The following is a 22,648-nucleotide window of genomic DNA, read 5'->3' as shown; positions in this document are numbered from 1 at the left end:
TACTACAATATGGTCCTGTTCTCTAGGATGTTTCTTTTAGGATGCTCTTGCCACTTACTGATTTTTCTTAAACAAGCACTTTAATTTCCTCATCTATAAAATATATGTGTGTAATATATATTCTTCATCTATAAAATATATGTCATATAGATATATATTCCCTATCTATAAAATAAGGGGATTGGACTATATCAGTGATGTCAAACTCAAAAAGAAACTTGAGCCACCGAATGGCACATCAGGAAAACCACATATGATCTGTTTCCTTTGTATTTTCATTTACTTTGTTAAATATCTTCCAATTACATTTTAATTTGGTTCCACTGTATTCAGGAATGTTGTATGCCTGTGTGCTTGACACCTTTGGACTAGATGATGTCTATGGTCCTTTACCAGCTGTAAAAATGTCTGATTCTAGTGAGCACATTCAAAAGGTAGGAACTTTAGGAGTTTTCATCGAGTATTTTTAGTCTGGATACTTGAAAGACCAAATTGAAGTCTAGAATCTCTAGTGCTTGAATTCTTAAGAAGTCTGAATTTTTTCTCTTTTGATGTGGTCAGGGCTTCACCCTCTCCAACTATCCAAGAAGCCTCTGTCTTGAATTTCAATCAGCTATTACCCACAGTAAAAGCTAAAGCACTATTCCATAGTTATCTTACTAGCCTATTTCTTGGTCCCTCGCATTTTTCTTTCAATGTTTTCTTACCTACATGAATACTTGACTTTATCTCTTGTTCTCTCAAACTCAGAACAGTGCTGTTTATTTTATTTTTACTCATTAACCCATTCATATAGGACCATAACTTCGGAGTTAAAAGAAACCTGAGAAGTCATTGAGCCCAATGTCCTCATTTTATATATGAGGACACTGAAGTCCAAAGAGATTCCCCTAGGATCATTAGCTAGTTAAGTGTCTTTGGTGGAATAGATTTAATATACAAATAGAGAATTTTTATAACTATATTGATCTATGATGGGGTGATAAAGTTAAAAATCCTAAATTTAATTATAATTAGGAATATATCTGCCAAAATGACCATGAAATATACAAAAGTGAATGGTGGTTCTACTGAAAGAGAAATTTCTCTCTTTTTGGTCAAATTGAGAGACTTCAAAGTGAATATCAAGGGAGAGCAAGCTACTGGTTTTGTTCCTCTAAATCAGTGATTCCCAAAGTGGGCGCCACCACCCCCTGGTGGGTGCTGCAGTGATCCAGGGGAGCGGTGATGGCCACAGGTGCATTTGGAGGCGGTGAATAACTGTAAGGAGGCGGTGATAGTATGTGACAGGGGGCTTTAAGTAATATTTTTTCTGGAAAGGGGGTGGTAGGCCAAAGTTTGGGAACCACTGCTCTAAATGTATCACTTCAAAGAAATTCTCTTCAGATCTTTGTAGGAAAAGATTCAGTGAAGAAGAAAAGTGATTGAAGTGCTAGTTTATTTACATGTTGACTTCTTCCCAGAGTTTTTCCCTCTCCTTTCAGAAAGGAAAAGAGAGCCTGGAAATATGTATCTTCTCTCTTGAAGTTAGAATTCAGAAAATCAGAATCTCTCTCAAGTTCTCATCAATTCTACTTCTCATCCTGGCAGGAGACCCAAACAATCAGTCTCCACCTTTGAGAATAGTCCTGGGCAAATAACTTTGTGAACCAAGAGTTACAGTTTCTAAAATTAAAAACTGTCCCAAGACTTTTGCAGCTATGTCTTATTCTCTATATTGAGTCCATTGTCTTTTGGATGCATAACGCTTCATTATTGGGCCTATGGAATCATGGTTGGTCATTGCAATGATCAGAGCTGTAAGTCTTTCAAAGTTGTTCATTTTTACATTAATTATTTTATAAATTATCCTGGTTTTGCCCACTTCGCTCTATATCAGTTCATAGAAGTAGACCGAGATTCTTATCTTCATATAATTTGGAGCTAGAAGATAGAATCCTTAGAGATCTTCTAGTTAAGCTCTCATTTAATGGATGAAGAAATACAACACTAAAGAAATTTAAGTGGGGCAGCTAGGTGACTCAGTGGATTAGAGCACCAGACCTGGAGATGGGAAGTCCTAGGTTCAAAACTTGCCTTAGCTATGTGACTTGTGAAATACATAAAAGTAAAACTTCTCTCTTTGGGGGCAAATCCCTTAACCCCAATTGCTTAGTCCTTAATGCTTTTCTGCCTTGGACTCCGAGACAAGAAGGTAAGGGTTTTAAAAAAAAAAAAGTTTAAATAACTTGCATAAAATCACTTGGGTAGTAAGTAGCACTCCAGTACTCTTAGGTGCTCCATAGCTATGTGGCCTTAGGGTAAGATACAGCCCCTCTGGCCTTCAGCTGCCTCATACATAAAATGGAAATAATATCTTGCCCAAAGACAGAGAAACAGCTCCACTGATATCTTGACTCAATTGCTATCAGTGTGAGAACCATGCTACCATGAATCAAGAAAGAGCTGTAACATTATTAGCTGTGGAATGGTTTCAAGGTCTTTCTACTGTACTTGAAAACCGCACCATTTGCTGGAGGTGAGCCAGACAGTAAAGAATAGGAAAGCAGAGCCGAAGACAGCAACAGCAAAAGGAGTCCTATAGCCTGTTGGGAGTGGAGGACAGACGCAGTGGAATATCGACTGTACAAGAGTTGCCAGCAAAAGAACATTTCCCTCGCTGGGTCTCTCTCTCTCTCTCCCCAGAGTTGTGTATTATGTCACTGGTCCTTGAAAGAGAAGGGATTTTTCTAGAGTAACTCTTGAAATTCTCTGGTTTGGAAGTGAGTCTTCTGAGTGCCCTTTACTGCATATATTATAAGGGGAGCTAGTGGCTCCAGTTACTGAAACTGAGGGGCTCCCAAAGGGTATTCCAGGCTTTCTGATCAAGAAGGCATGTGAGACAAGGGTTATTTGTTATTATTTTTATGGCAGATTTAAAATTTCTGTAATTTGCTTTGCCAAACTTGATATTTAAATTAGTTTATGTTCATATTATGATATCTGGAATAAGTGCTCACTCCATGTTTGTTGAATGGAATTCTGGGTTTGCATATAGCCTTTGTTCCAGAGCAAGCAGTCCAGTAATACAACAGAGGAAGCTAGTTGATAATTAAGAATAAACTAGACCATTAACTTACAAAGCAGGTAATCTATGCATGGATAATCAAAAATGGATGAGAAAATACTCACATGTAGAGTATATTTTCTGCAAGCAAGGAGGTGACCTAATTCCCCAGCCTGGCTATTGTATTGAACTGGAAACACTGCTTTATGCATACTGTATTTAAATTGAAATCATCTGTTCTTTTCTGATGAGAACCAGCATGGCTGTCTTCTATGCACATTTTTTAATCTTGCCCTGGTTGTACAGAAATAGAAACAAGGGCAGATAAATGTGCCCAAGATTTTCTAAATACAGACAAAAGGATAGTGGCTGAATCTCATTATTTAAAATCATGAATCTAAACAAATTAAGTTAATTCAGGGTCTAATAGCAGCTGGTTTGTGTGGGGTGAAGATATGTAATAATTAGTTACTACTTCTGTGTTCCTTATCATCAGCTCTCTTGAGGAAGTATTTACAAGGACTGGCTTTTCAAATTCGTGTATATGATTTTATTAGGTGTATCTTCCAGCACAAGTGATTACTTATTAGATTCACCAGGTACCTTCATGTAGCCATTTGTACACTGCTTCAGTCACTCCAGTTTAAGGGAACAGCCACGTACCTTCCTGTTCATATTCCTTCCAGGCACTATATATATATATATATATATATATATATTTTTTTTTTTTTTTTAAACCCTTACCTTCCATCTTGGAATCAATACTGTGTATTGGTTCCAAGGCAGAAGAATGGTAAGGGTAGGCAATGGGGGTCAAGTGACTTGCCCAGGGTCACACAGCTGGGAAGTGTCTGAGGTCAAATTTGAACCCAGGACCTCCCGGCTCTGGACCTGGCTCTCAATCCACTGAGCCACCCAGCTGCCTCCCCCACTATATTTTTTAAAACACTGTTCTGTTCATTACTATTATATATATTTAAGTGAAAATGTAGCTTTCCCTAGTCTCCTGGAGAACTTGGCTTAAGTGCCACCTTCTTCTTCTTTTTAAAAGATAGCCCTTTCCTTCTGTCTTAGTATCAATTCTAAGACAGAATAGTGGCAAGAGCTAGGCATCAAGGTTACGTGACTTGCCCAGAGTCTTACACCTAGGAAGTATTTAAGGACAAATTTGAACACAGGTGCTCTTGACCACAGACCCGGTATTCTATCCACAAAGCTACCTAGCTGCCCCCAAGTGCCACCTTCTACACCAGCTCTTTCCTGATATTCCAACCTGCTGGTGCCCTGTCCACCAAGATCGCTTTGAATCTACTGTATCTATATTTATTTTGACTCTACTCAAATATAAACTCCTTGAGGACAAGGGTTGTTTTCCCTTCTGTTTCCATATTTGCATATCTGTATATGCACTTAACATAATGTCTATCACACAAAAGGTACTTAATAAATGCTTATTGACTAGTTGATATCTATAACACCAATTCATCCTTCTGGTGCTACCTTGTTATCACTCCACAAGTATTCTCTCAGGAAGATTTACAAAGTATTTAAAGTTTTGTTGTCCTTGTTGTTGTTATTGGGAAATCTCTAAAGAAATTATTGATAAATGATAACAGAACTAATAAAATCCTGGTATGTACACTCACTTAACTGAACTTGAGACTAACTTTTGAATGGACACATTTATTTTTAGTAAAGCTTCACCCACCTTTGATTTTTAAAAGCTTGCACCATTCTCCTTTCTCTACAGGCTGCATATTTTCCCACTGTTCATTTCCATCTCCAGGTTGTCACTTAGAGGTATAATCATTCTAGACACTGCAATCTGTTCACAGAGAAAGGCCTGTGATGTCTTAACTAAGCACAGTGCCAGTGCTTCAGTGGCTCTCTAGAGAACATGGATTCTATTGGACTAAATGGGAAAACAGTTTTATTGTCACTAGGGAAAGACCCTGACAACCGAAAGGAGAGACTTTTTTTTTTTTTTTAACACTATCTTTTATATTTAAGAGTTAGATTCTCTACTCCTTGGCTAAAGCTGAGAAAAGACAATTATAAAAAAATTCCACAGTTCAATTGAACCCTCTAATAAGGGCAAGCATGCTATTAAAGATCTGAAGGTCAAGGAATAGGGCCTTGTTCCCGAAATAATTCATGCTGCTGAATGGAATATTTTAGTCATAATGGGCTGGTCCAAGGAAAGTGCTTACTTTGAGGAGAAGGTGGGGCTTCCTCAGTATATCCTAGCCAGGTTTCTGGATAATGCAACCCTACCTTAAGGAGCCTCCATTCTCTTCACCTAACTCTTTGTAGGACTAAGTCCAGTTTAGCTGTCAGGAGAGAGTCTGGAGAGGAGGCCTGGGCATCATTAAGAGTCAAGTTATCTGGGAAACTTGGCTACTCTCAGCAATGCAATGATCTGCAAGGTTCCTGAAAGACTTATGACAGGAATGCTCTTCACCTCCAGAGAAAGAACTGTTGGAGTCAGATGGATGTGGATCAAAGAAGACTCTCTTTCACATCAGTGATTTAGGGTTTTATTTTGGGGTTTGAGTTATGTATGAGTGTGCTCTTACAACAATGACCAATATGGAAGTATGTTTTTCATGATAATAAAAATAAAATTTAAAAAATGTTTAAGTTATCAAAGATCCTGACCAAGATCTTTCTTACAGCATTTGGAGGAAGGAACTCAGGCATGTTTGAGGGAAGTGCTATTTTTCTAGAAAAAATAGATTCAACAGAAGAAAGGAAAGTTGCCACTTGACAGACAGATGCCTCAGGTTGAAGGACTCTAAGGCTGTGGATAAAGACCAGTACTGTAAAGCTAATTAAGCAAGCAGATTTATGCCTGTAGGTGGCCTGCTGCCTACAGTCATGCCCTAGGGAAAGTGAAGAGGAATGCTCTTATTTAAGACAGCAGGTTGAAATTACTGGGTCAGATTTGCTTCTTATTTAACTCTGTGGAAGAACTCCCATAAAATATGATCATGGATAATACCCTGGCTTTTTTCTGTTCACACAAACGAGATTTACTTTTCTTCACCTTTCCTTAAAATTAGCAACCTACCACAGACTCTTTGACCAATCTAGTAAATGTGATTAAGATTTTCTTTTTTTTAAATGCATGGCGATTAAAAAATCTGAGACTTAAAAAAGAGAAAAGATGAAGCTCAATGCAATCATAATTCCTTATAACTTGAATTTATAAAGTCTCACCATCTTATCAGCAAGCCCATTTCGTCTGTATATTTCAGACTACAAACCTAAGGATGTACTATAACTTTCTTTTACCTAAGTTCATAAGTCAGAGGATTCTATAAATTATGCAGTTTCCATCATTTTAAAGTGCTTTGACTTTATGGATGTGAAGATTCCCTCTCCCAATGCAGATTGTTATTTTCTAATACCTTTATATTGTCTTTATCAATCGTTGTGCCTGAAAAAAATCATAACCCTCTGAGAAGTCTTTCCAAACTTCTCTAGGCTACATCTCAAATAACAGTTGTATTCAGTCACTGGGTCCATGCTAGAAATCTGTGCAGATGTGGAATGGCTAAACAAAGTGTGGTACATGAATTTAATGGACTATTATTGTACAATAATAAATGACAAATATGATGAATACAGGGAAGCCTGACTTACATGAACTGATGAAAAAATACATAAAAAGAGCTAAGAAAACAACATACACAATCACTACAGCAAAGCAAATGGAAATCACCACAAAGCCTGAAATGGATATTGCAAAATTACAAAAAACAAGCATGTCTCAAAAAATGAGAAACCACTTTCCCCTACTCCTTTGCAGAGGTAGAAGGTAATAATTGTAGAACATTGAATACATTTTTAGATTTTTTTTTTGATGTATTGAGTAGTTTTGCTGATTTGTATTTTCCCATTTTCCTCTAAAAAAAAAAAGATTTCTTATCTGTAATTCCTTATCCCTTGAATTTAGAAGATCTGGTCATTTTATCAGCAAACCCATTTGGTCTGTATAATTTCAGGCTATAAACCCAAGGATGTACTATAATTTTTTCTTTTAAAACCCTTATCTTCTGTCTTAGAGCCAATACTGTTTCTATTCTAAGACAAAAGATCAGTAAGGGCTAGGCTATGAAGGTTAAGTGACTTGCCAAGGGTCACACAATTAGGAAATGTCTGAAATATGGATCAAGGACCTCCCATTTCCAGCCCTGGTTCTTTATCTACTGAGCCACCCAACTGCCTCCTAAAAACATCTCTTTATATGAGATGGGTTTCTGGGAGGAGGGATATAGAGAAGGAATTCTCTGCTATCTCAAAAACTACTAGGATGATTCTTTTGATATATAGTGAACCTTTCTGTCTTTGACCTCCTTGGGGGTTATATGACTAATAGTGTTAATTCTTTTTTAAGTAGCCTTCTAATCAATACAAAATATAGGAGTAGGTAGGTAGTATTACAGGGAATAGTGCACTAGGCTTGGAAATAGGGAGACTCGTCTTTATGAGTTCAATAACTATCTGATTCTGGGCAAGTCACTTAACTCCATTTGCCTCAGTTCCTTAACTTTAAATTGAATTGGAGAAGGAAATGGGAAACAATTCTAGTAGCTTTGTTAATAAAACCTTGTTGTGAGGAAGATTAATAAATGAGTATTACTTCCTCACAACAACCTCAAATAGGATCATGAAGAGTTAGACATGTCTGAAAAATGACTGTCAATATAAAATCCTTATTTGGGGTATAGAAAGTCAAAACATTAAATCAATTTTGTTTGTAAAGAAGTCTTTTTAACTTGATGGAACCAGTCAGAGCTTACATTCCATTGGCATCACATCATAGGACCCGTGGTCACCTCCATACCTCCGTGAGGCATAATAATAGAACCAGGCTGTGAACAGGCTATTTGACCAAAGCCTAGGTATAGCAGTTCATCTTAACCAATTGAGTCACCATCTTCTGATAGCTCTTGGCAGTTGAGACAGGGCTTGAAGTCACATGTGAGAAGTGTGTGGTTGGAGCAGCTAGCACAGTGGATAGAATGCCAGGCCTGGAGTCAGGAGGACCTAGATTCAAATCTGGCCTCAGATACTTTCTAGCTGTGTTACCCTGAGCAAGTCATTTGACCCCATTTGCCTAACCCTTATCACTCTTCTGTTTTGGAACCTATATTTAATATCTATTCTAAGACTGAAGGTAAGAGTTAAAAAAAAGAATTGTGCAAGTTTTCTTCTCATAAACCTATGCTCCAGATATTAAAGGAGATTGTAGGTACTCTCTCTATTCTCTATTGTACTGCTGATGCAGGAAAATGACCAATACTTTTTTTTGTACACAGACTAAGATAATAGAAAAGGAGCCTTCAAAATGTTTTTTTGTATAAGTGTTTTCAAACTACCTATGTGATTTCATTTTGTAATTTTGTAAGGAATGGTGGGAGAGAAAATATGGAGGGAAAGCCTACGAAAGCATGTAGAAAGAGGAGTTAAAGCAATTGAAGTTGACAGCAACATCTGAGTATTTAACCTTTTGGCCATATTTTCAGTCTAAGGAGAAGTTTTTTCCTTTCGATGGAAAAATCTTTTCTCAGCTTACAATCTAAAACAAAAAGGATCTGCTATCTATTAATTTTTTTAAGAGGTGAAATTTTAAGTAGGATAGAATTTGGTATATCGAGGCCCAAATAAATACCAGCAGTTACACTTTAGATTTTCTACTGTGAAAGCACAAATTTTATCCTAGATGTGCTATAGATGTACACATACATACCTGCCAAAAGAAAAAGATGTTTTTCCTCTTACAATTGCTAACAGTAATGAAAACCAACTTACTGGGAGGCTAGAAACGACAGACACGAACAAAATAAATCTTTGAACAAGTTGTGGTTTTGGTGGTGTATTAAGTAACTTAGAATAATAAAAACATAGAGTTGGAAGGGATTTTAGAGGTCATCTAATCCAAACTCCCACTCCATGCAGGAATCTTTTCTTTGACATCCCTGACAGATGGTAATCCAGTGTTTGCTTTAACATTTCTGTTGAAAGGGAGCTCATTGCACCACAATACAATCCATTACTCCTCCACTTTTATGACAAAGTTTTATTGATAAATTCGGCTTTTACATCGTATTCATTTCCAAGTATTCTTCTATCCCACAGGCTATCACTTTTAGCAAAAATAAAAGCAAAACTAATAACTTGTGTACATCTATTTCCAGAGAAAGAACTGACAAATAGAAACAAGCAAGACACGGTTTTATATATACATATATATTTTGTCAAATGATGCCTTTTCTAGTATGGGGAGGGAGATGCCTGGGCATTTTAATGTAATAAATAAATAAAGTGAAAAGTGAAAAAAAAAATTATCGACACACTGATCAGTTTTTTTTTTAACCCTTATACTTCTGTGTATTGTCTCATAGGTGGAAGATTGGTAAGGGTGGGCAATGGGGGTCAAGTGACTTGCCCAGGGTCACGCAGCTGTGAAGTGGCTGAGGCTGGGTTTGAACCTAGGACCTCCTGTCTCTAGGCCTGACTCTCACTCCACTGAGCTACCCAGCTGCCCCGACACTGATCAGTTTTAATAGCATATGTAACATTCTGTACTCACAGTCCCCCATTTTTTTTTTTTTTGTCCTGAATATCGTGATTTTATTGGTGGTGCACAACATAGGACTCAATGAATCTCCTTCCTACTACAAGAGTGCCTCGGGGCAAGGACTGTGAAGAAGGCATGAGAACCCTAGTATAGGGAAATAGGGTAAGGATGTGGGCTACCCAGGAGTGGAGCTCCTCATTTGGCTGGGGATGAAGATCCATTCCTTTCTACTTTAATCCTTGGAGGCCATGTAGACAATGAGGTTGGCTACGCTATTGCTGTGTGTATAATATTGCCAATAAGCTTGAAAAGAGTCATTGAGAACACCACCAGAGCCAGAAGCAAGGGTAGAAGAGTACGTGTTGTTGTCATAGCATGCTACCCGGTCCTCTGTTTAGACCAAGATGCCTTTCAAGTGTCCCTCTGATGCTTGCTTCAGCCATCTCTTGATATCATCCAAGTGGCAGGTTTCTTTACAGAAGGCTAAGTCTATGAGTTTCCCATTCAGTTCAGGGTTGACCTCTTGCACAGCCCTAGCAGCTTCAAGGAAAGCAGGGACATATTTTGGATAGCACCATGCTCATCACACCTTGCCAGAGAGGCCAGTAATGACACGGATTATGGTCATGGATCCTTCCACAATGCAAAAATTGTCATGAACGATCTTGGCCAGGGAGCCAAGAAGTTAGTGGTGCAGGGGCCATTACTGACAATTTAAAGGGAAATAGGGTGGTTCGGTCCCATGAAGAGCAAAGGGGCAGAGAGAATGGCATCCTGAGCTCCACTCTTTGATTAAGTCTCAGGCTTTTCCATGGTAGTAAAGATACCAGCAGACTATACTACTTACTCAACTCCAGCATCTTCCCACTTAATATTGGAGGGATCACACCCTGGGAAGATAGCAATGGCTTTGCCATTGATCTCTCTCTTTCCACTCTCAGCCTTGACCATGCCCTTGAACTTGCCATGGGTTGAATCGTATTGGAACATAGGAACCATGGAGTTGAGGTCAATGAAGGGGTTATTGATGGCCACAGTATCCCCTCTGCTTGAGACAAATACAGCTTTATTCACTAGTCACCCAGTATGGACAAATCTGTTGACTGACCTTCACCTTATTGTCTCAAAGGCCCACCTACAAGAGCAGATCCCGGCACTGAGCTTGGGAGAAGAACTGAGAGCCGGTCTCTGACTTTCAACAAAATGGTGTCCACAGAGGTACATTTTTCTGAATCTGCTCTGGGGTCAAGCTTGGTCATCATATAGCTTTATTTTATTTTATTATTATTATTTCAAACCCTTACTTTCTGTCTTAGTATCAATTCTAAGACAGAAGAGTAGCAAGGGCTAGGCAACTAGGATTAAGTGACTTGACCACAGTCACACAGTTGGGAAATATCTGAGGTCAGATTTGAACCCAGGTCCTTCTGACTCCAAACCTAGTGCCCTATCCATTGTACTACCTCATTGCCCCTTAGTTTATTATTATTTTTTTCTATTTACGTTGCTATAATAATTGTGTATTGTTTTCCTGGTTCTACTTTCTTCATTACATCAGTTCACATCCTCCCTTGTTTCTCTGAATTCCTCATATTTATCATTTCTTACTATGTGAAAACATTCCACTACATTTATGTATTACAATCTGTTTAACCATTCCCTAATCTGTGGACCCTCGTTTTTGTTTCCAGTTCTCTGTTATCATAAAAAGTATTAGTCTGACCCTTTTCTTATAAATGGGACTTTTCCGTCTGTCTTTGACCTCCTTGGGTCATAATGACTAATAGTGGCCATTCTCTTTTCAAGTAGCTCTGATCAATGTAAACTTCTTCTGTGTGTAAGTCCACTTACTTCATTCTGAAATGCAAGGACTTTACCAATTTACACCTTTTCCAATCTTTATAATCAAGAAGCACCATGTGTAATTCATAGAGCACTGAATGTGGAAAAATAGGAAGGCTTAGATTTAAATCTTGTCTTGTACATTCTTAGTCTGGGTGACCACAAATGGGTCACTTAACTTCTCTGAGCCTCATTTCCTCAACTATAAAACGAAGGGATTGGACTCAATGGTCTCCAAGGTCTCTTTTAGCTCCAAATTTATGATCCTGTAATCTTAATTTCTCAAAGTTTTTAAACAGCACAGTTTATTTGGATTTGGAAACCTGGATATACAGAGTATCCCAAAAGTCTTAGTTCAGTTTAAAGCTTGAAGAGCTATTTTAAAAGTAAGTAAATTATTAAATAATAGTTAAACAAGCGATTAAAGCTTAAAATGGCACTAAAACTTTTAGAATATTCTTGTATTTAAAGCAGTGAGAAGCTCTTTTACTCCCTTTCTCATCTGTCTTTGGTTCAGTTCCATCTTAAGCACTTTTGTTCAGCTCTCCTGACTTGATAATCATTACTAGGGAAGAGGGAAGCAAATGAGGGACTGTTGAGTAGTTTGCTTTCCTCGTCATCTGTTAACATTATACATCTATCTTAAACAGTAGATATCATGCTTTTTGTTTTGACTTTGAATAGTCTTATTAATGGACTTATTAAATAAATAAAATATTTTAAAAAATGAAAAATAGACATAAAAAAAAACCACCTTACCTTCTGTCTTAGTATCAATTCTAAAATAGAATGGGAAAAGCTAGATAATCAGGGTTAAGTGACTTGCCCAGGTTCACACAGCTGGGAAGTATCTGAGGTTAAATTTGAATCCAAGACCTCCTGACTCCAGGCCCAGTTCTATATCCATTGTGCTATCTAGCTATCCCATGAACATAGACTTTTTAAAGTCTATCCTTTTATATTACTTTCATTTCCCAATAGATGGCCCCTCCCCACCCAGAGAGCCTTCTTATACAACAGTTTGTTTTAAAGGAGGGGAAAGGCAGTTCAGCAAAACTAACCAACACTGCAAATAGATTTTTAAAAATCTCTTTTTGTTGTTGGCTTGTTTCCCAAGCCATTGCTTGTTCTGGGCTTTAAGCTTTCTGATAATATTCTTATGGGCTTGTAGCATTCTTCTGTTAGCCCTTGTTTTATGTAGTCTTCCTTTCATCTGTCCATATGTCAATACCGCAAGGACCCATGACTTCAACTGTGTGGGAAAACTCTCCCAAATCACAACAAGCCTATGATATAGCATTAGCTCTGCTTGAGAGTTGGAGAGAAACTTGTCTATATTCACGTAGCTAGTGTCAGGAGCAGAGGCAGCTGTGGCTCAGGAGTTATGAGCACTGGGCTTCGAGTCAGGAAGATTCGAGTTCGAATTTGGTCTCAGACGCTTTCTAGCTGTGTGACTTTGGGCAAGGCACTTACCCTCTGTATGCCTAGGAGGCTGCTAAGGTGACTCACGTGCTGGACCTGGAGTCAGGAAGGACCTGTGTTCAGATGTGGCCTCGGACACTTCCTAGCTCTGTGACCTTAGGCAAGTCACTTAACCTCTGTATGCCTAGGAGATTGCCAAGGTGGCTCAGTGGATAGAATGCTGAACCTGGAGTCAGGAAGACTTGAGTTCAAACATGGCCTCAGATACTTCCTAGCTGGGTGACCCTGGGCAAGTTTTTAACCTCTGATTACCTGGCAAAAGGATCTATTGGATCCATTAGAGAAGGAAATGGTAAACCATTCCAGTATCCTTGCCAATGAACCCCGTGGATAACCATGTATGCTAGCTTGGATATCTATGGTCCATGGGCTCATATGGTCCAAGATTTGGGTACTGTTTTAGATTTTTTTTTTTAATTTGAATAACAATTTGACATTGGTTTCTTTACCATTTCCCCTCCCCCTTTTCCTCATCATTTGCCAGAATTTCAGATTTTAGAGCCTCTTGTCCTTCTTGAACTATGTTCTTTTTTTAGTTTCTTTGGTCAGGGCAACTTGACTATCATTTCTTCCTAAACTATGATTATTTCTAGACTCCAGATTTTCTTCCTTTGTTATTGCAAAATTCTAAAAAAACCACATGGGGTTTTTTTCCCCCCAAGGTTCTTGTCATTTCTGAATCTTAACTATTTCTCTTGTGCGGTTTTGTGAAGAATAAAGAAACAACATTTTTCCATTATTTTTAAGGTTTTCTTCTGCTTGGTTAGAACTGTCCCCCAACCTCATACCCCACAGAATTGCTCTGTTCTCCCCTGCCTTTCTCCCACTTTTCTTTTGAGAGGAAGTTAAGAATAAAGAGAGCCTTTCCTTTTTCTTTATAGACAAATCCCCAATCCCCCATGCTTTCCGTATAAGACCATAGCCCTGATCTGTGAGTTAGGTGGATGAAAGCCAAAAAAATGTGTAGGATAAATTGTCCTTCATATAGTAGGCAAATTTTGCTACTGCTTTGATTTTTTTTTTTTAGTGCTTTCCTCTTCTCTCTGGCAGCCACAAGTTTAAAGCAGTTCGGAGTAGCTTTCTGAGCTAAATTGCACCTCATGAAGTTTTATTGTGCAGCTATGCCAATTTCCTCTGCATTTTTGCTTTTATGTCACATATAAGAGGAACTGCATTTAGAGAAATTTGTAACCCCTTTAAATCAAGATTAAATTAAGCACTCGAATTGCTGACAATATCAAGGGTACATTTGAAAGTCGAAGATTTGTCCATCTTTAAAAATGGTCAGAATTGGACTATGGTGATTCAGGAGATTCACTGCCTGTCCACTGAAACACACTAGCTTAGGGTGCCTTTAAATGATGCCTTATTGGTAGGCCACATGTAGGATCAATAACTCCCAAATCTTTCTCTGCATCTTGAACTCCTCTCTTTCTCCCAAAGGCTGGGATAACCCCGGCCCCAACCTGTTGTCCTAACATGAGGCACCTTTAGGAAGTGTAGCCCCTAAGTCACCAGAAGGGGCAACTTGGCAACCATCTGCAGTGCCAAGAATAGGCTAAACCAGCCTACCCAACTCATCATGGTCTTCTGTAGTCCTTCACTTAAATTTATGAATTTAAACATATCTGGAGAAATTTACAACAGGACTGACTTCCCCTATTTGCCCTCTCATGAGCAATTTCCATGGGTTCCTTCTGTGTGCTGTTATGACAAAAGATTAGGGACAGTTAAGTGGCTCGGTGGATAGAGTGCCAAGCCTAGAAATAGGAGGTCCTGGGTTCAAATCTGACCTCAGGCACTTCCTAGCTGTGTGACCCTGGGCAAGTCACTTAACTCTCATTGCCTAGCCTTTACCTTTCTTGTGCCTTGTAACTAATACACAGTATTGATTCTAAAATAGAAGGTAAGAGTTTTTTTTTTTTTTTTTTTAATAGACATAGGATTATAGATTTGGATCTGGAAGGAACCTTAGAAGCCATTCATTGGTCTAAACTCCTCATTTTATAGATGAAGAGACTGAGGCTTAGAAAGGTTGTGACTTACCCGGGGTCACATACACTTCATATATAGAAAAATAACCACGGCCTCAATTATTCCACCCTCTCCACAATTAAGTAAAGAGCAACTAAAATGAGTGTTTTAGAAATCAACCTCAGTCTACCTGGAAATCTTGAATTGAAAGATTGACAAAAAAGATGAGCTTTCCCCCCTCCCTAAGCCATTGGCTTCTACTTTAAAATATATATATATATATTTTTAATTATAATTTGTCAAAGCTGATCTCAGATACTTCCTGGCTGTGTGACCCCGGTCAAGTCACCTGATTCTAATTGCCTAGCCCTCACTGCTCTTCTGCCTTGGAACTGATACTTAGCATAGCATTCTAAGGCAGAAAGTAAGAGTTTAAAGATAAAATAAAATTACAACTTGGCCAAGAAATTTTCATTTTTACCTGCTCACTTATAGTACTTACCAAACCACAAAATAATATTCAAGTACTGACATAAAGTTCCCTATGTATGACCTGAACATACAGATTGTTAAGTGAATCTAGTTTAGCACAGTCAAGGTTGTAAGTCTTGAAAAAAAAATTTTATTTATAAATATACAAAACCTTTACATCTTTAACCTCCGTGATATGGTAATTAAAAAAGTGTTTCCCCTTTCCCCATTCACCAAGTACAATTTCTCTGGAAATGTTAGTTGTTTTACAAGGTAAATTTATCATTCTTCTCTTCCACAGAAAATTTGAAGGTATTACTTTCTTGGTCTATCTCTGGTTGATCTTGGGGAGAATTTTCAATCTTAGAAGAAAATAAGGAAAGCATGGTCACACTCACGTGGGATTGATAGTCTCTTCTATTTATACTAATATAATGAGAAAAATTTTTTTAATAAAACCCTTACCTTCCGTCTTGGAGTCAATATTGTGTATCAGCTCCAAGGTAGAAGAGTAGTAAGGATAGGCAATGGGGGTCAAGTGACTTGCCCAGGGTCACACAGCTGGGAAGTGGCTGAGGCCAGATTTGAACCTAGGACCTCCCGTCTCTAGGCCTGGCTTTCAATCCACTGAGCTACCCAGCTGCCCCCTATAATGAAAAAATTTAATGCTAATGTACTGGCATTATACTAGAATGCTATTTTGCTATTTTTGTTGTTGTTCAGTCATTTTAGTTGTGCCTGACTTTTTGTGGACCTATTGAGGGTTTTCTTAGTAAAGACATTCACATGATTGGCCATTTCCTTCTGCAGCTCATTTTACAGATGAGGAAACTGAGGCAAACAGAATCAAGTGACTTACCCAAGGTCATACAGCTTTAATGTGTCAGAGGCTGTATTTGAACTCAGGTCTTCTGACTCCGGGCCTGGTGTTCTATCCACTACACCATCTAGTTGTCCTACTACCGGGTCAGTAGAAGGATCTTTTTGGAACCCCAGAAATGTGAGGAGGGTAGCAGTTGCATAACATTTATAGCCAGCCCTAGATATACTGGCTTGAACTCCCCCAAACAGCATCCTCGTGCCAGCATCCCAGGTCCTATCCCTTACCCTTGGACAGTGTGCAGCCCTGCTTCCTGACTAAGCAAAAAGCCCTCGATTCCATTTGTACATGCAGACATTCCCAGTTATGGCTCTGCTTGGCCTTGTTTATGGGACTTAATTGCACAAATGTGCAATTAAAAATTAAAAAAAAATTTTTTTAAACCCTTACCTTCTGTCTTGGAGTCAACACTATATATTTGCTCCAAGACAGAAGAGCGGTAAGGGCTAGGCAATGGGGGTCAAGTGACTTGCCCAGGGTCACACAGCTAGGAAGTGTCTGAGGCCAGATTTGAACTCAGGACCTCCCATCTCTTGGCCTGACTCTCAATCCACTGAGCTACCCAGCTGCCCCCTAAAACCCTTATAAAGTATCCTATGACCTAGACTTCATTGGAGGTCAGAAAGCAGAAGATGATTAAGAATTTGAAAGATTTTTGGGGTCAGGTATGGAATAAGCCACCTGTCCTTTGAAGCCCCTGGCAACCCTGGGATCTCTGCACTTTCTACATGTAGTGGGACTTCAAGGAAATTCAGGGGACATGAAATGCACTCTGATGCTCCACCATTCAGTCAGCTCTAGCTTTTCCTTAACCAGGTTCAAGGTCCTTCTTCCAACTAAGAATAGCAGATTTTAAGAAGAATTTTTTTGTTTTTGTTTTGGGGGTGCTAGCTTCTTCAGATATCATCAATTGTAAGGTAATGGAACCACCTTAAAGTGATCCTGAACTGAAAGGTTCCTAGACCTTTACCACACCTTCCAAAATATCCAAGATAGCCTTAGGCACTTCCTAGCTGTGTGACCCTGGGCAGGTCACTTAATCCCCAGTGCCTAGCCCTTACTGCTCTTCTGCCTTGGAATCAATATTTATATTAATTTTAAAACTGGGGGGCAGGTGGGTGGCTCAGTGGATTGAGAGTCAGGCCTAGAACTGGAAGTCCTGGGTTCAAATCTGGCCTCAGACACTTCCCAGCTTTGTGACCCTGGGCAAGTCACTTGACTCCTATTGCTTAGCCCTCTTCTGCCTTGGAACCAATACACAGTATTGATTATAGGACAGAAGATAAGAGTTTAAAAAAATAATAAAGTAAATAAATGAAAAATAAAATTGAAGGTAAGGGTTAAAAAAAATATTCAAGACAACCATGAAATTACTAAGTAACATTTACCAGAGCACATACTGAACCAGCCCACAAGTCTATTCATTGGTTTCAGAGAAACCTGGGAAGACTTGTATGAAATAATGCAGAGTGAAGTAAGCAGAAAAAGGAGAATAATTTATTCTGTAACTATATTGTAAAATCAAATGACTTTGAAAGGCTTAGGTCGGGGGTGGGGGGTTAGGGAAGGCGGAGTGGATAGAGCTCCAGGCCTGGAGTTGGAAGGACCTGGATTCAAATTTGACCTCAGACACTTTCTAGCTGTGTGACCCTGGACAGGTCACTTAACTGAACTTGCTGCTCTTCTTTCTTATAATTGATACTGAGGGAAGGTAAGGGTTTTTGTTTTTGTTTTATTCAAATTATATTGTAAAGACAACCTAATTTGGAAGATTTAGGTACTCTGAATCAATCCACTGATGAAAAACCATTCCAGAAGACTCAAGATGAAACATGTTACCCACTTCCTAGCAAAAGTGATGAACTGAAGGTACCGACTGAGACATATTTGATTTGGACATGGCCAATGCAGGAATTAGTTTTGATTCTAGGTGTTTTGGGAAGGGGAGAAGATGAGAAAGAAATTTTCATTGATTAAGAAAAAAATGTTTTTAACTTAAAAAAAAGAACTTAGATCCCATCTATCTTTGTTTCCACCCTTATTTACTAGAACTATTTTTCTAGGACTCTGTATTGTTTCTTTGTGTATTACATGTGTTAACAATTCTGCAATTACTTAACAAATGTTTGAGAAACATGAGTGTGCTTTTAATGCTTTTAAACAGTTCTCCAAAGGACATCCTGAGGTATTAAAAATAAATAAATAAGCAGATAGAATTGGAAAATTGTTTGGAGGAGACAGCGAGGTGGCACAGTGGATTGAGAGCCAGATCCCCAAATGGGAAGTCCTGGCTCCAAATCTGGCCTTAGACACTGTCTAGCTGTGTGACCCTGGGCAAGTCATTTAACCTCCATTGCCTAGTCCTAATCACTCTTCTGCCTTGGAACAGAGTATTGATTCTGAGAGGGAAAGTAAGGTTTTTTGTTTTTTGTTTTATTTTAAACCCTTAACTTCTGTGTATTGACTTATAGGTGGAAGAGTGGTAAGGGTAGGCAATGGGGGTCAAGTGACTTGCCCAGGGTCACACAGCTGGGAAGTGTCTGAGGCCGGATTTGAACCTAGGACCTCCCATCTCTAGGCCTTGCTCTCAATCCACTGAGCTACCCAGCTGCCCCCCCAAAGTAAGGGTTTTAATAAAAAAGAAAAGAAAAGAATTTGGAGATCCTTGGTTTCAAGTAGTCACTCTAGAGAATTTATTCCTCCTCCTTGTCCCAAAAGGGTATTTTGACATTATGCCTCCCAAAAGACCTTGAGATTGTAAACTAGAGGAGTGCCAAGACCTTTTCATAAGAACACATTTCCAGCCCCCATTTTCCCATATTGTAGAAAACCATTTTTTTTAAAAACACCTTACCTTCTGCTTTAGAATTAATACTGTATACTGGTTCCAAGACAGAAGAGCGGTAAGGGCTTAGGCAATGGGGGTTAAGTGACTTGCTAGGATCACACAGCTGGGAAGGAGCAGAGGCCAAATTTGAACCCAGGACCTCCCCTCTCTAGGCCTGGCTCTTAATTCACTGAACCACCTAGCTGCCCCTAAAATTATTATTTAAAAAAATTCTAGTATAAAGAAGGAAAGATTCTTAAGGTAACTAAGGTCCAAACAATGGAGATGAGCAGTATTTCCCCAAGTTAATTTGACCACAAAAATACTTTTTTATTGTTTGAAATATATGTGGCCAGAAACCATGAGAGCTAGAAAAGGGAGCCTAGAATATCCCCAGGATTAAAGGGGGAAGGGTGCGGGGGAAGAGAGCACAAAATAAGTTAAGCTTATTTTCATGCTGAAGAAGTAAAATAATAACTGTGAAACTAAGATGCTTCATGGGGAAAACATTACTAGAATTAAATTCTCATGGAAACTTCATTTCCTTTTTGTGGAATCATGCAGGACCATGCAGAATGTTATAGTCACCACCATAAAAGTTAATATACCTGCAATCTGTTTTTGCCACTTTGCCCATTTTTCTAGTTGTTACCTTGACTGCTGTCCAGATTTCCTCAATGATGTTAATGATTGGCTTAATGGTCTTCTCCATCCCCCATCTCCTACAGCTTCCCTCAAAGACCTCAGTGATTGTATTCACTCTCCCAACCTCCCATCTCCCCCACATCTCAAAAAATGGAATGCCTCCATTCCAACAACCTTCTTCACTCTATTTCTGCTGGCATGGTTAAACATTAGACATCACTGTTTTATAGAACAGCATCACTTTTTTTTTTTTAAACCCTTACCTTCCATCTTAAAATCAATACTGTGTATTGGTTCTAAGGCATAAGAGTGGTAAGGGCTGTGCAATGGGGCTAGGCTCAGAGTCACACAGCTAGGAAGTGTCAAAGGCCAGATTTGAACCCAGGACCTCCTGTCTCTAGGCCTGGTTCTCAATTCACTGAGCCACTCAGCTGCCCCTGACATCACTTCTAATATCCTAAATTGCAAAATGATCTTCTTTGGCTACAACCTAATTTTTTTCGACTTTTCCCACTAAACTTGTCCTTTGCCTAATTATAAACTTGGGTTCCATGACTTATCTTTTCTAGATTTACTTCACTTGTCTCTATATCAAAACTTGAACCTATGACTGAAGACTTCAACAACTGGTCTCTCCCCAGAATCCCTGACCTCTCAAACCCTTGGCAGGTCAAGAATGGCAAATCTTCAGTTCCAAGTACCTTCTATCTGTCCCATTCTTCCACTGGGCTATTGAGTCTGATTAGAAAAATTTCATGTCATTTGCCTACTCTAAATTAATAGCTGATAATTTTGATTGCTTCCTCACTGGTGCACAGCAACCTTTCCTCTCCATTCTTTAAACTCTAACAGCATCTGTTCTAATCCTTTCCCTTTTTATCCTAAAACCCTCAACTTTACCTTTACTACCTCCTCCATTCATCTTAACTATTGCAAATGAGTTAGTGGAGTAAGGGATTAAGATTGAAGACACTCAACAAAATTTCCATCCTCAAAACTCACAGGCATTCTCATCTTAGAAATCCTTTGGTGAGTAGTTTCAATCATGTCCAATTCTTCAGGACCCAATTTGGTGTTTTCTTGGCAACGATACTGGAGTGATCTGCCATTTCCTTCTCTAGCTTATTTTAAGATGAGGAAACTGAGGCAAACAAGGTTAAATGACTTGCCCAGGATCACACAGCTAATAAGTATTTGAGGCTAGATTAAAACTTAGGGACACTAAGTATCCCCAACTCTAGACCCAAGGTTCTATCTACTTTGCCACTTAGCTGTCCACCTTACTCATTAAAACATTTTCTTCTACCTATGTCTTTGATCTTATCTATCTTACAATTTCTAGAACTTTATTCCAATAAGCATTCCTTTTCTATGCATCATCAGTTTCTCTCTTTTAGCTCCATCTCTATCCACCTACATACTTAGTCAGGTGGCTCTCTCTTAACTCTAGAGTTAATCTTCTATTTGCCATTTAAAGGCCTTAAAAACCTGACTCCAACTTCTCTTTCTAGTTTCATCAGGAGGGGGCTGGTAAAAAATTAAGTCAATTCCCCCCAAAATGTATCCACAATGCATCCTAAAACATTAGGTTTAACCTATATTATTTAAATTAACCAATGCTCTATTTTATTTGTTTTTTCATAAAACCAACTTCTACTCTTATTTATTAGTTCATAAGTTCTCTGACTTGTAATTTTATTAATTTCTCCTTTGATTTTTAGGATTTCTAATTTAGTCTTTAATTGTAGATTTTTGTTCTTTTTTTCTAGTTTTTTTTTAGCTGTATACCCAATTAATTGATCTGCTTTTTCTCTATTTTATTGGTATAAATGTTCAGAGATATAAATTTCCCCCTAAGAACTGCTTTGGCTATATCCCATAAATTTTGATATGCTGTCTCCTCATTGTCCTTCTCTTTAATGAAATTGGTGATTGTTTCTAAAATTTGTCCTTTGACTCACCATGTTTTTAGAATTAGATTATTTAGTTTCCAATTAGTTACTAGAAAGCCAGAGGGACTTGGGGTGGAGCTGTTCCCCTCCCCCTCTCCATACTCCTGAGGATATTCCTGACTTCTGCCCCTCTGCCCAGTAGCCAATGGGAGACCTTTCTCCTATCTGGGGTGAGGAGAGGGTTGAGGGGGGTTAAGGAGGCAGGCAGGGGATGGCACTCAGTCTCGGGGCAACACAGCACTCAGTCTGGGGATGGGGTCAGGGTGGGGCCTAGCACTCCATCTCTAAAAGGTTCACCATCACTGGTCTAGATCAGTGATGGGCAAACTACAGTCTGCAGGCCAGATGCAGCCCCTTGAAATGTTCTATCCAACCTGCAGCAACATTATTCCTAATCTGACAAATACAATGAGTAGGATACACTAATACAATGAAACTTTGAAAGAGTTGTCTTAGAAACATACTGACAGATGAACATTTCCTTTCCTTTGGCCCCCTCTTTAAAAAGTTTGCCCATCACTGGTCTAGATAATCAACAAAACAAAACAAAAAAAATTAAGCCTGGAATTATAGGATTTTCTCACTCTAAATACTCACTCTAAAACTTTTCAAGTTGGCTCCAGCTTAACTCTGAACCTTATTACATATTTTTCCTTTTACAAAACTTTGTATTTTGAAAAGTAAGGCCTAAATTCAGCATTCCATGAGAAACTTTATGTCATTGCATATGCTGACCCCTATTCTAGGAATGCAATCCCCCTTCACCTATCTTTTAGAACTCTTCAATTCCTTCAAAGTTCAGTTCAAGTATAATCTTCCATGTGATACCTTTTTTGATTCCCTCAGCAGCTAGTTCCTTCCCCATTTGGAAGGAACCACAGAAATCATGGGTTCAAATGTGGCCTCAGACACTTCCTAGCTGTGTGACTCTGGGCAAGTCACC

At 38.7% G+C, this 22,648-nt stretch overlaps 1 protein-coding gene across 1 annotated transcript in view; it reads right to left on the bottom strand.

The window, feature by feature from the left end:
• Positions 1-15,667: 15,667 nt before the first annotated feature.
• Positions 15,668-22,648, bottom strand: part of KPNA7 (karyopherin subunit alpha 7) — a 29,688-nt gene continuing 22,707 nt past the window's right edge. Inside the window, exon 10 of the mRNA XM_044657412.1 lies at positions 15,668-15,763. Within this exon, the coding sequence (XP_044513347.1) occupies positions 15,668-15,763 (96 nt within the window). The remainder of the gene's footprint in view (positions 15,764-22,648) is intronic.

Source organism: Gracilinanus agilis, chromosome 1 (assembly GCF_016433145.1).
Source record: "Gracilinanus agilis isolate LMUSP501 chromosome 1, AgileGrace, whole genome shotgun sequence".
Lineage (NCBI taxonomy): Eukaryota > Metazoa > Chordata > Mammalia > Didelphimorphia > Didelphidae > Gracilinanus > Gracilinanus agilis.
This window is presented reverse-complemented; position numbering and strand designations above follow the sequence as displayed.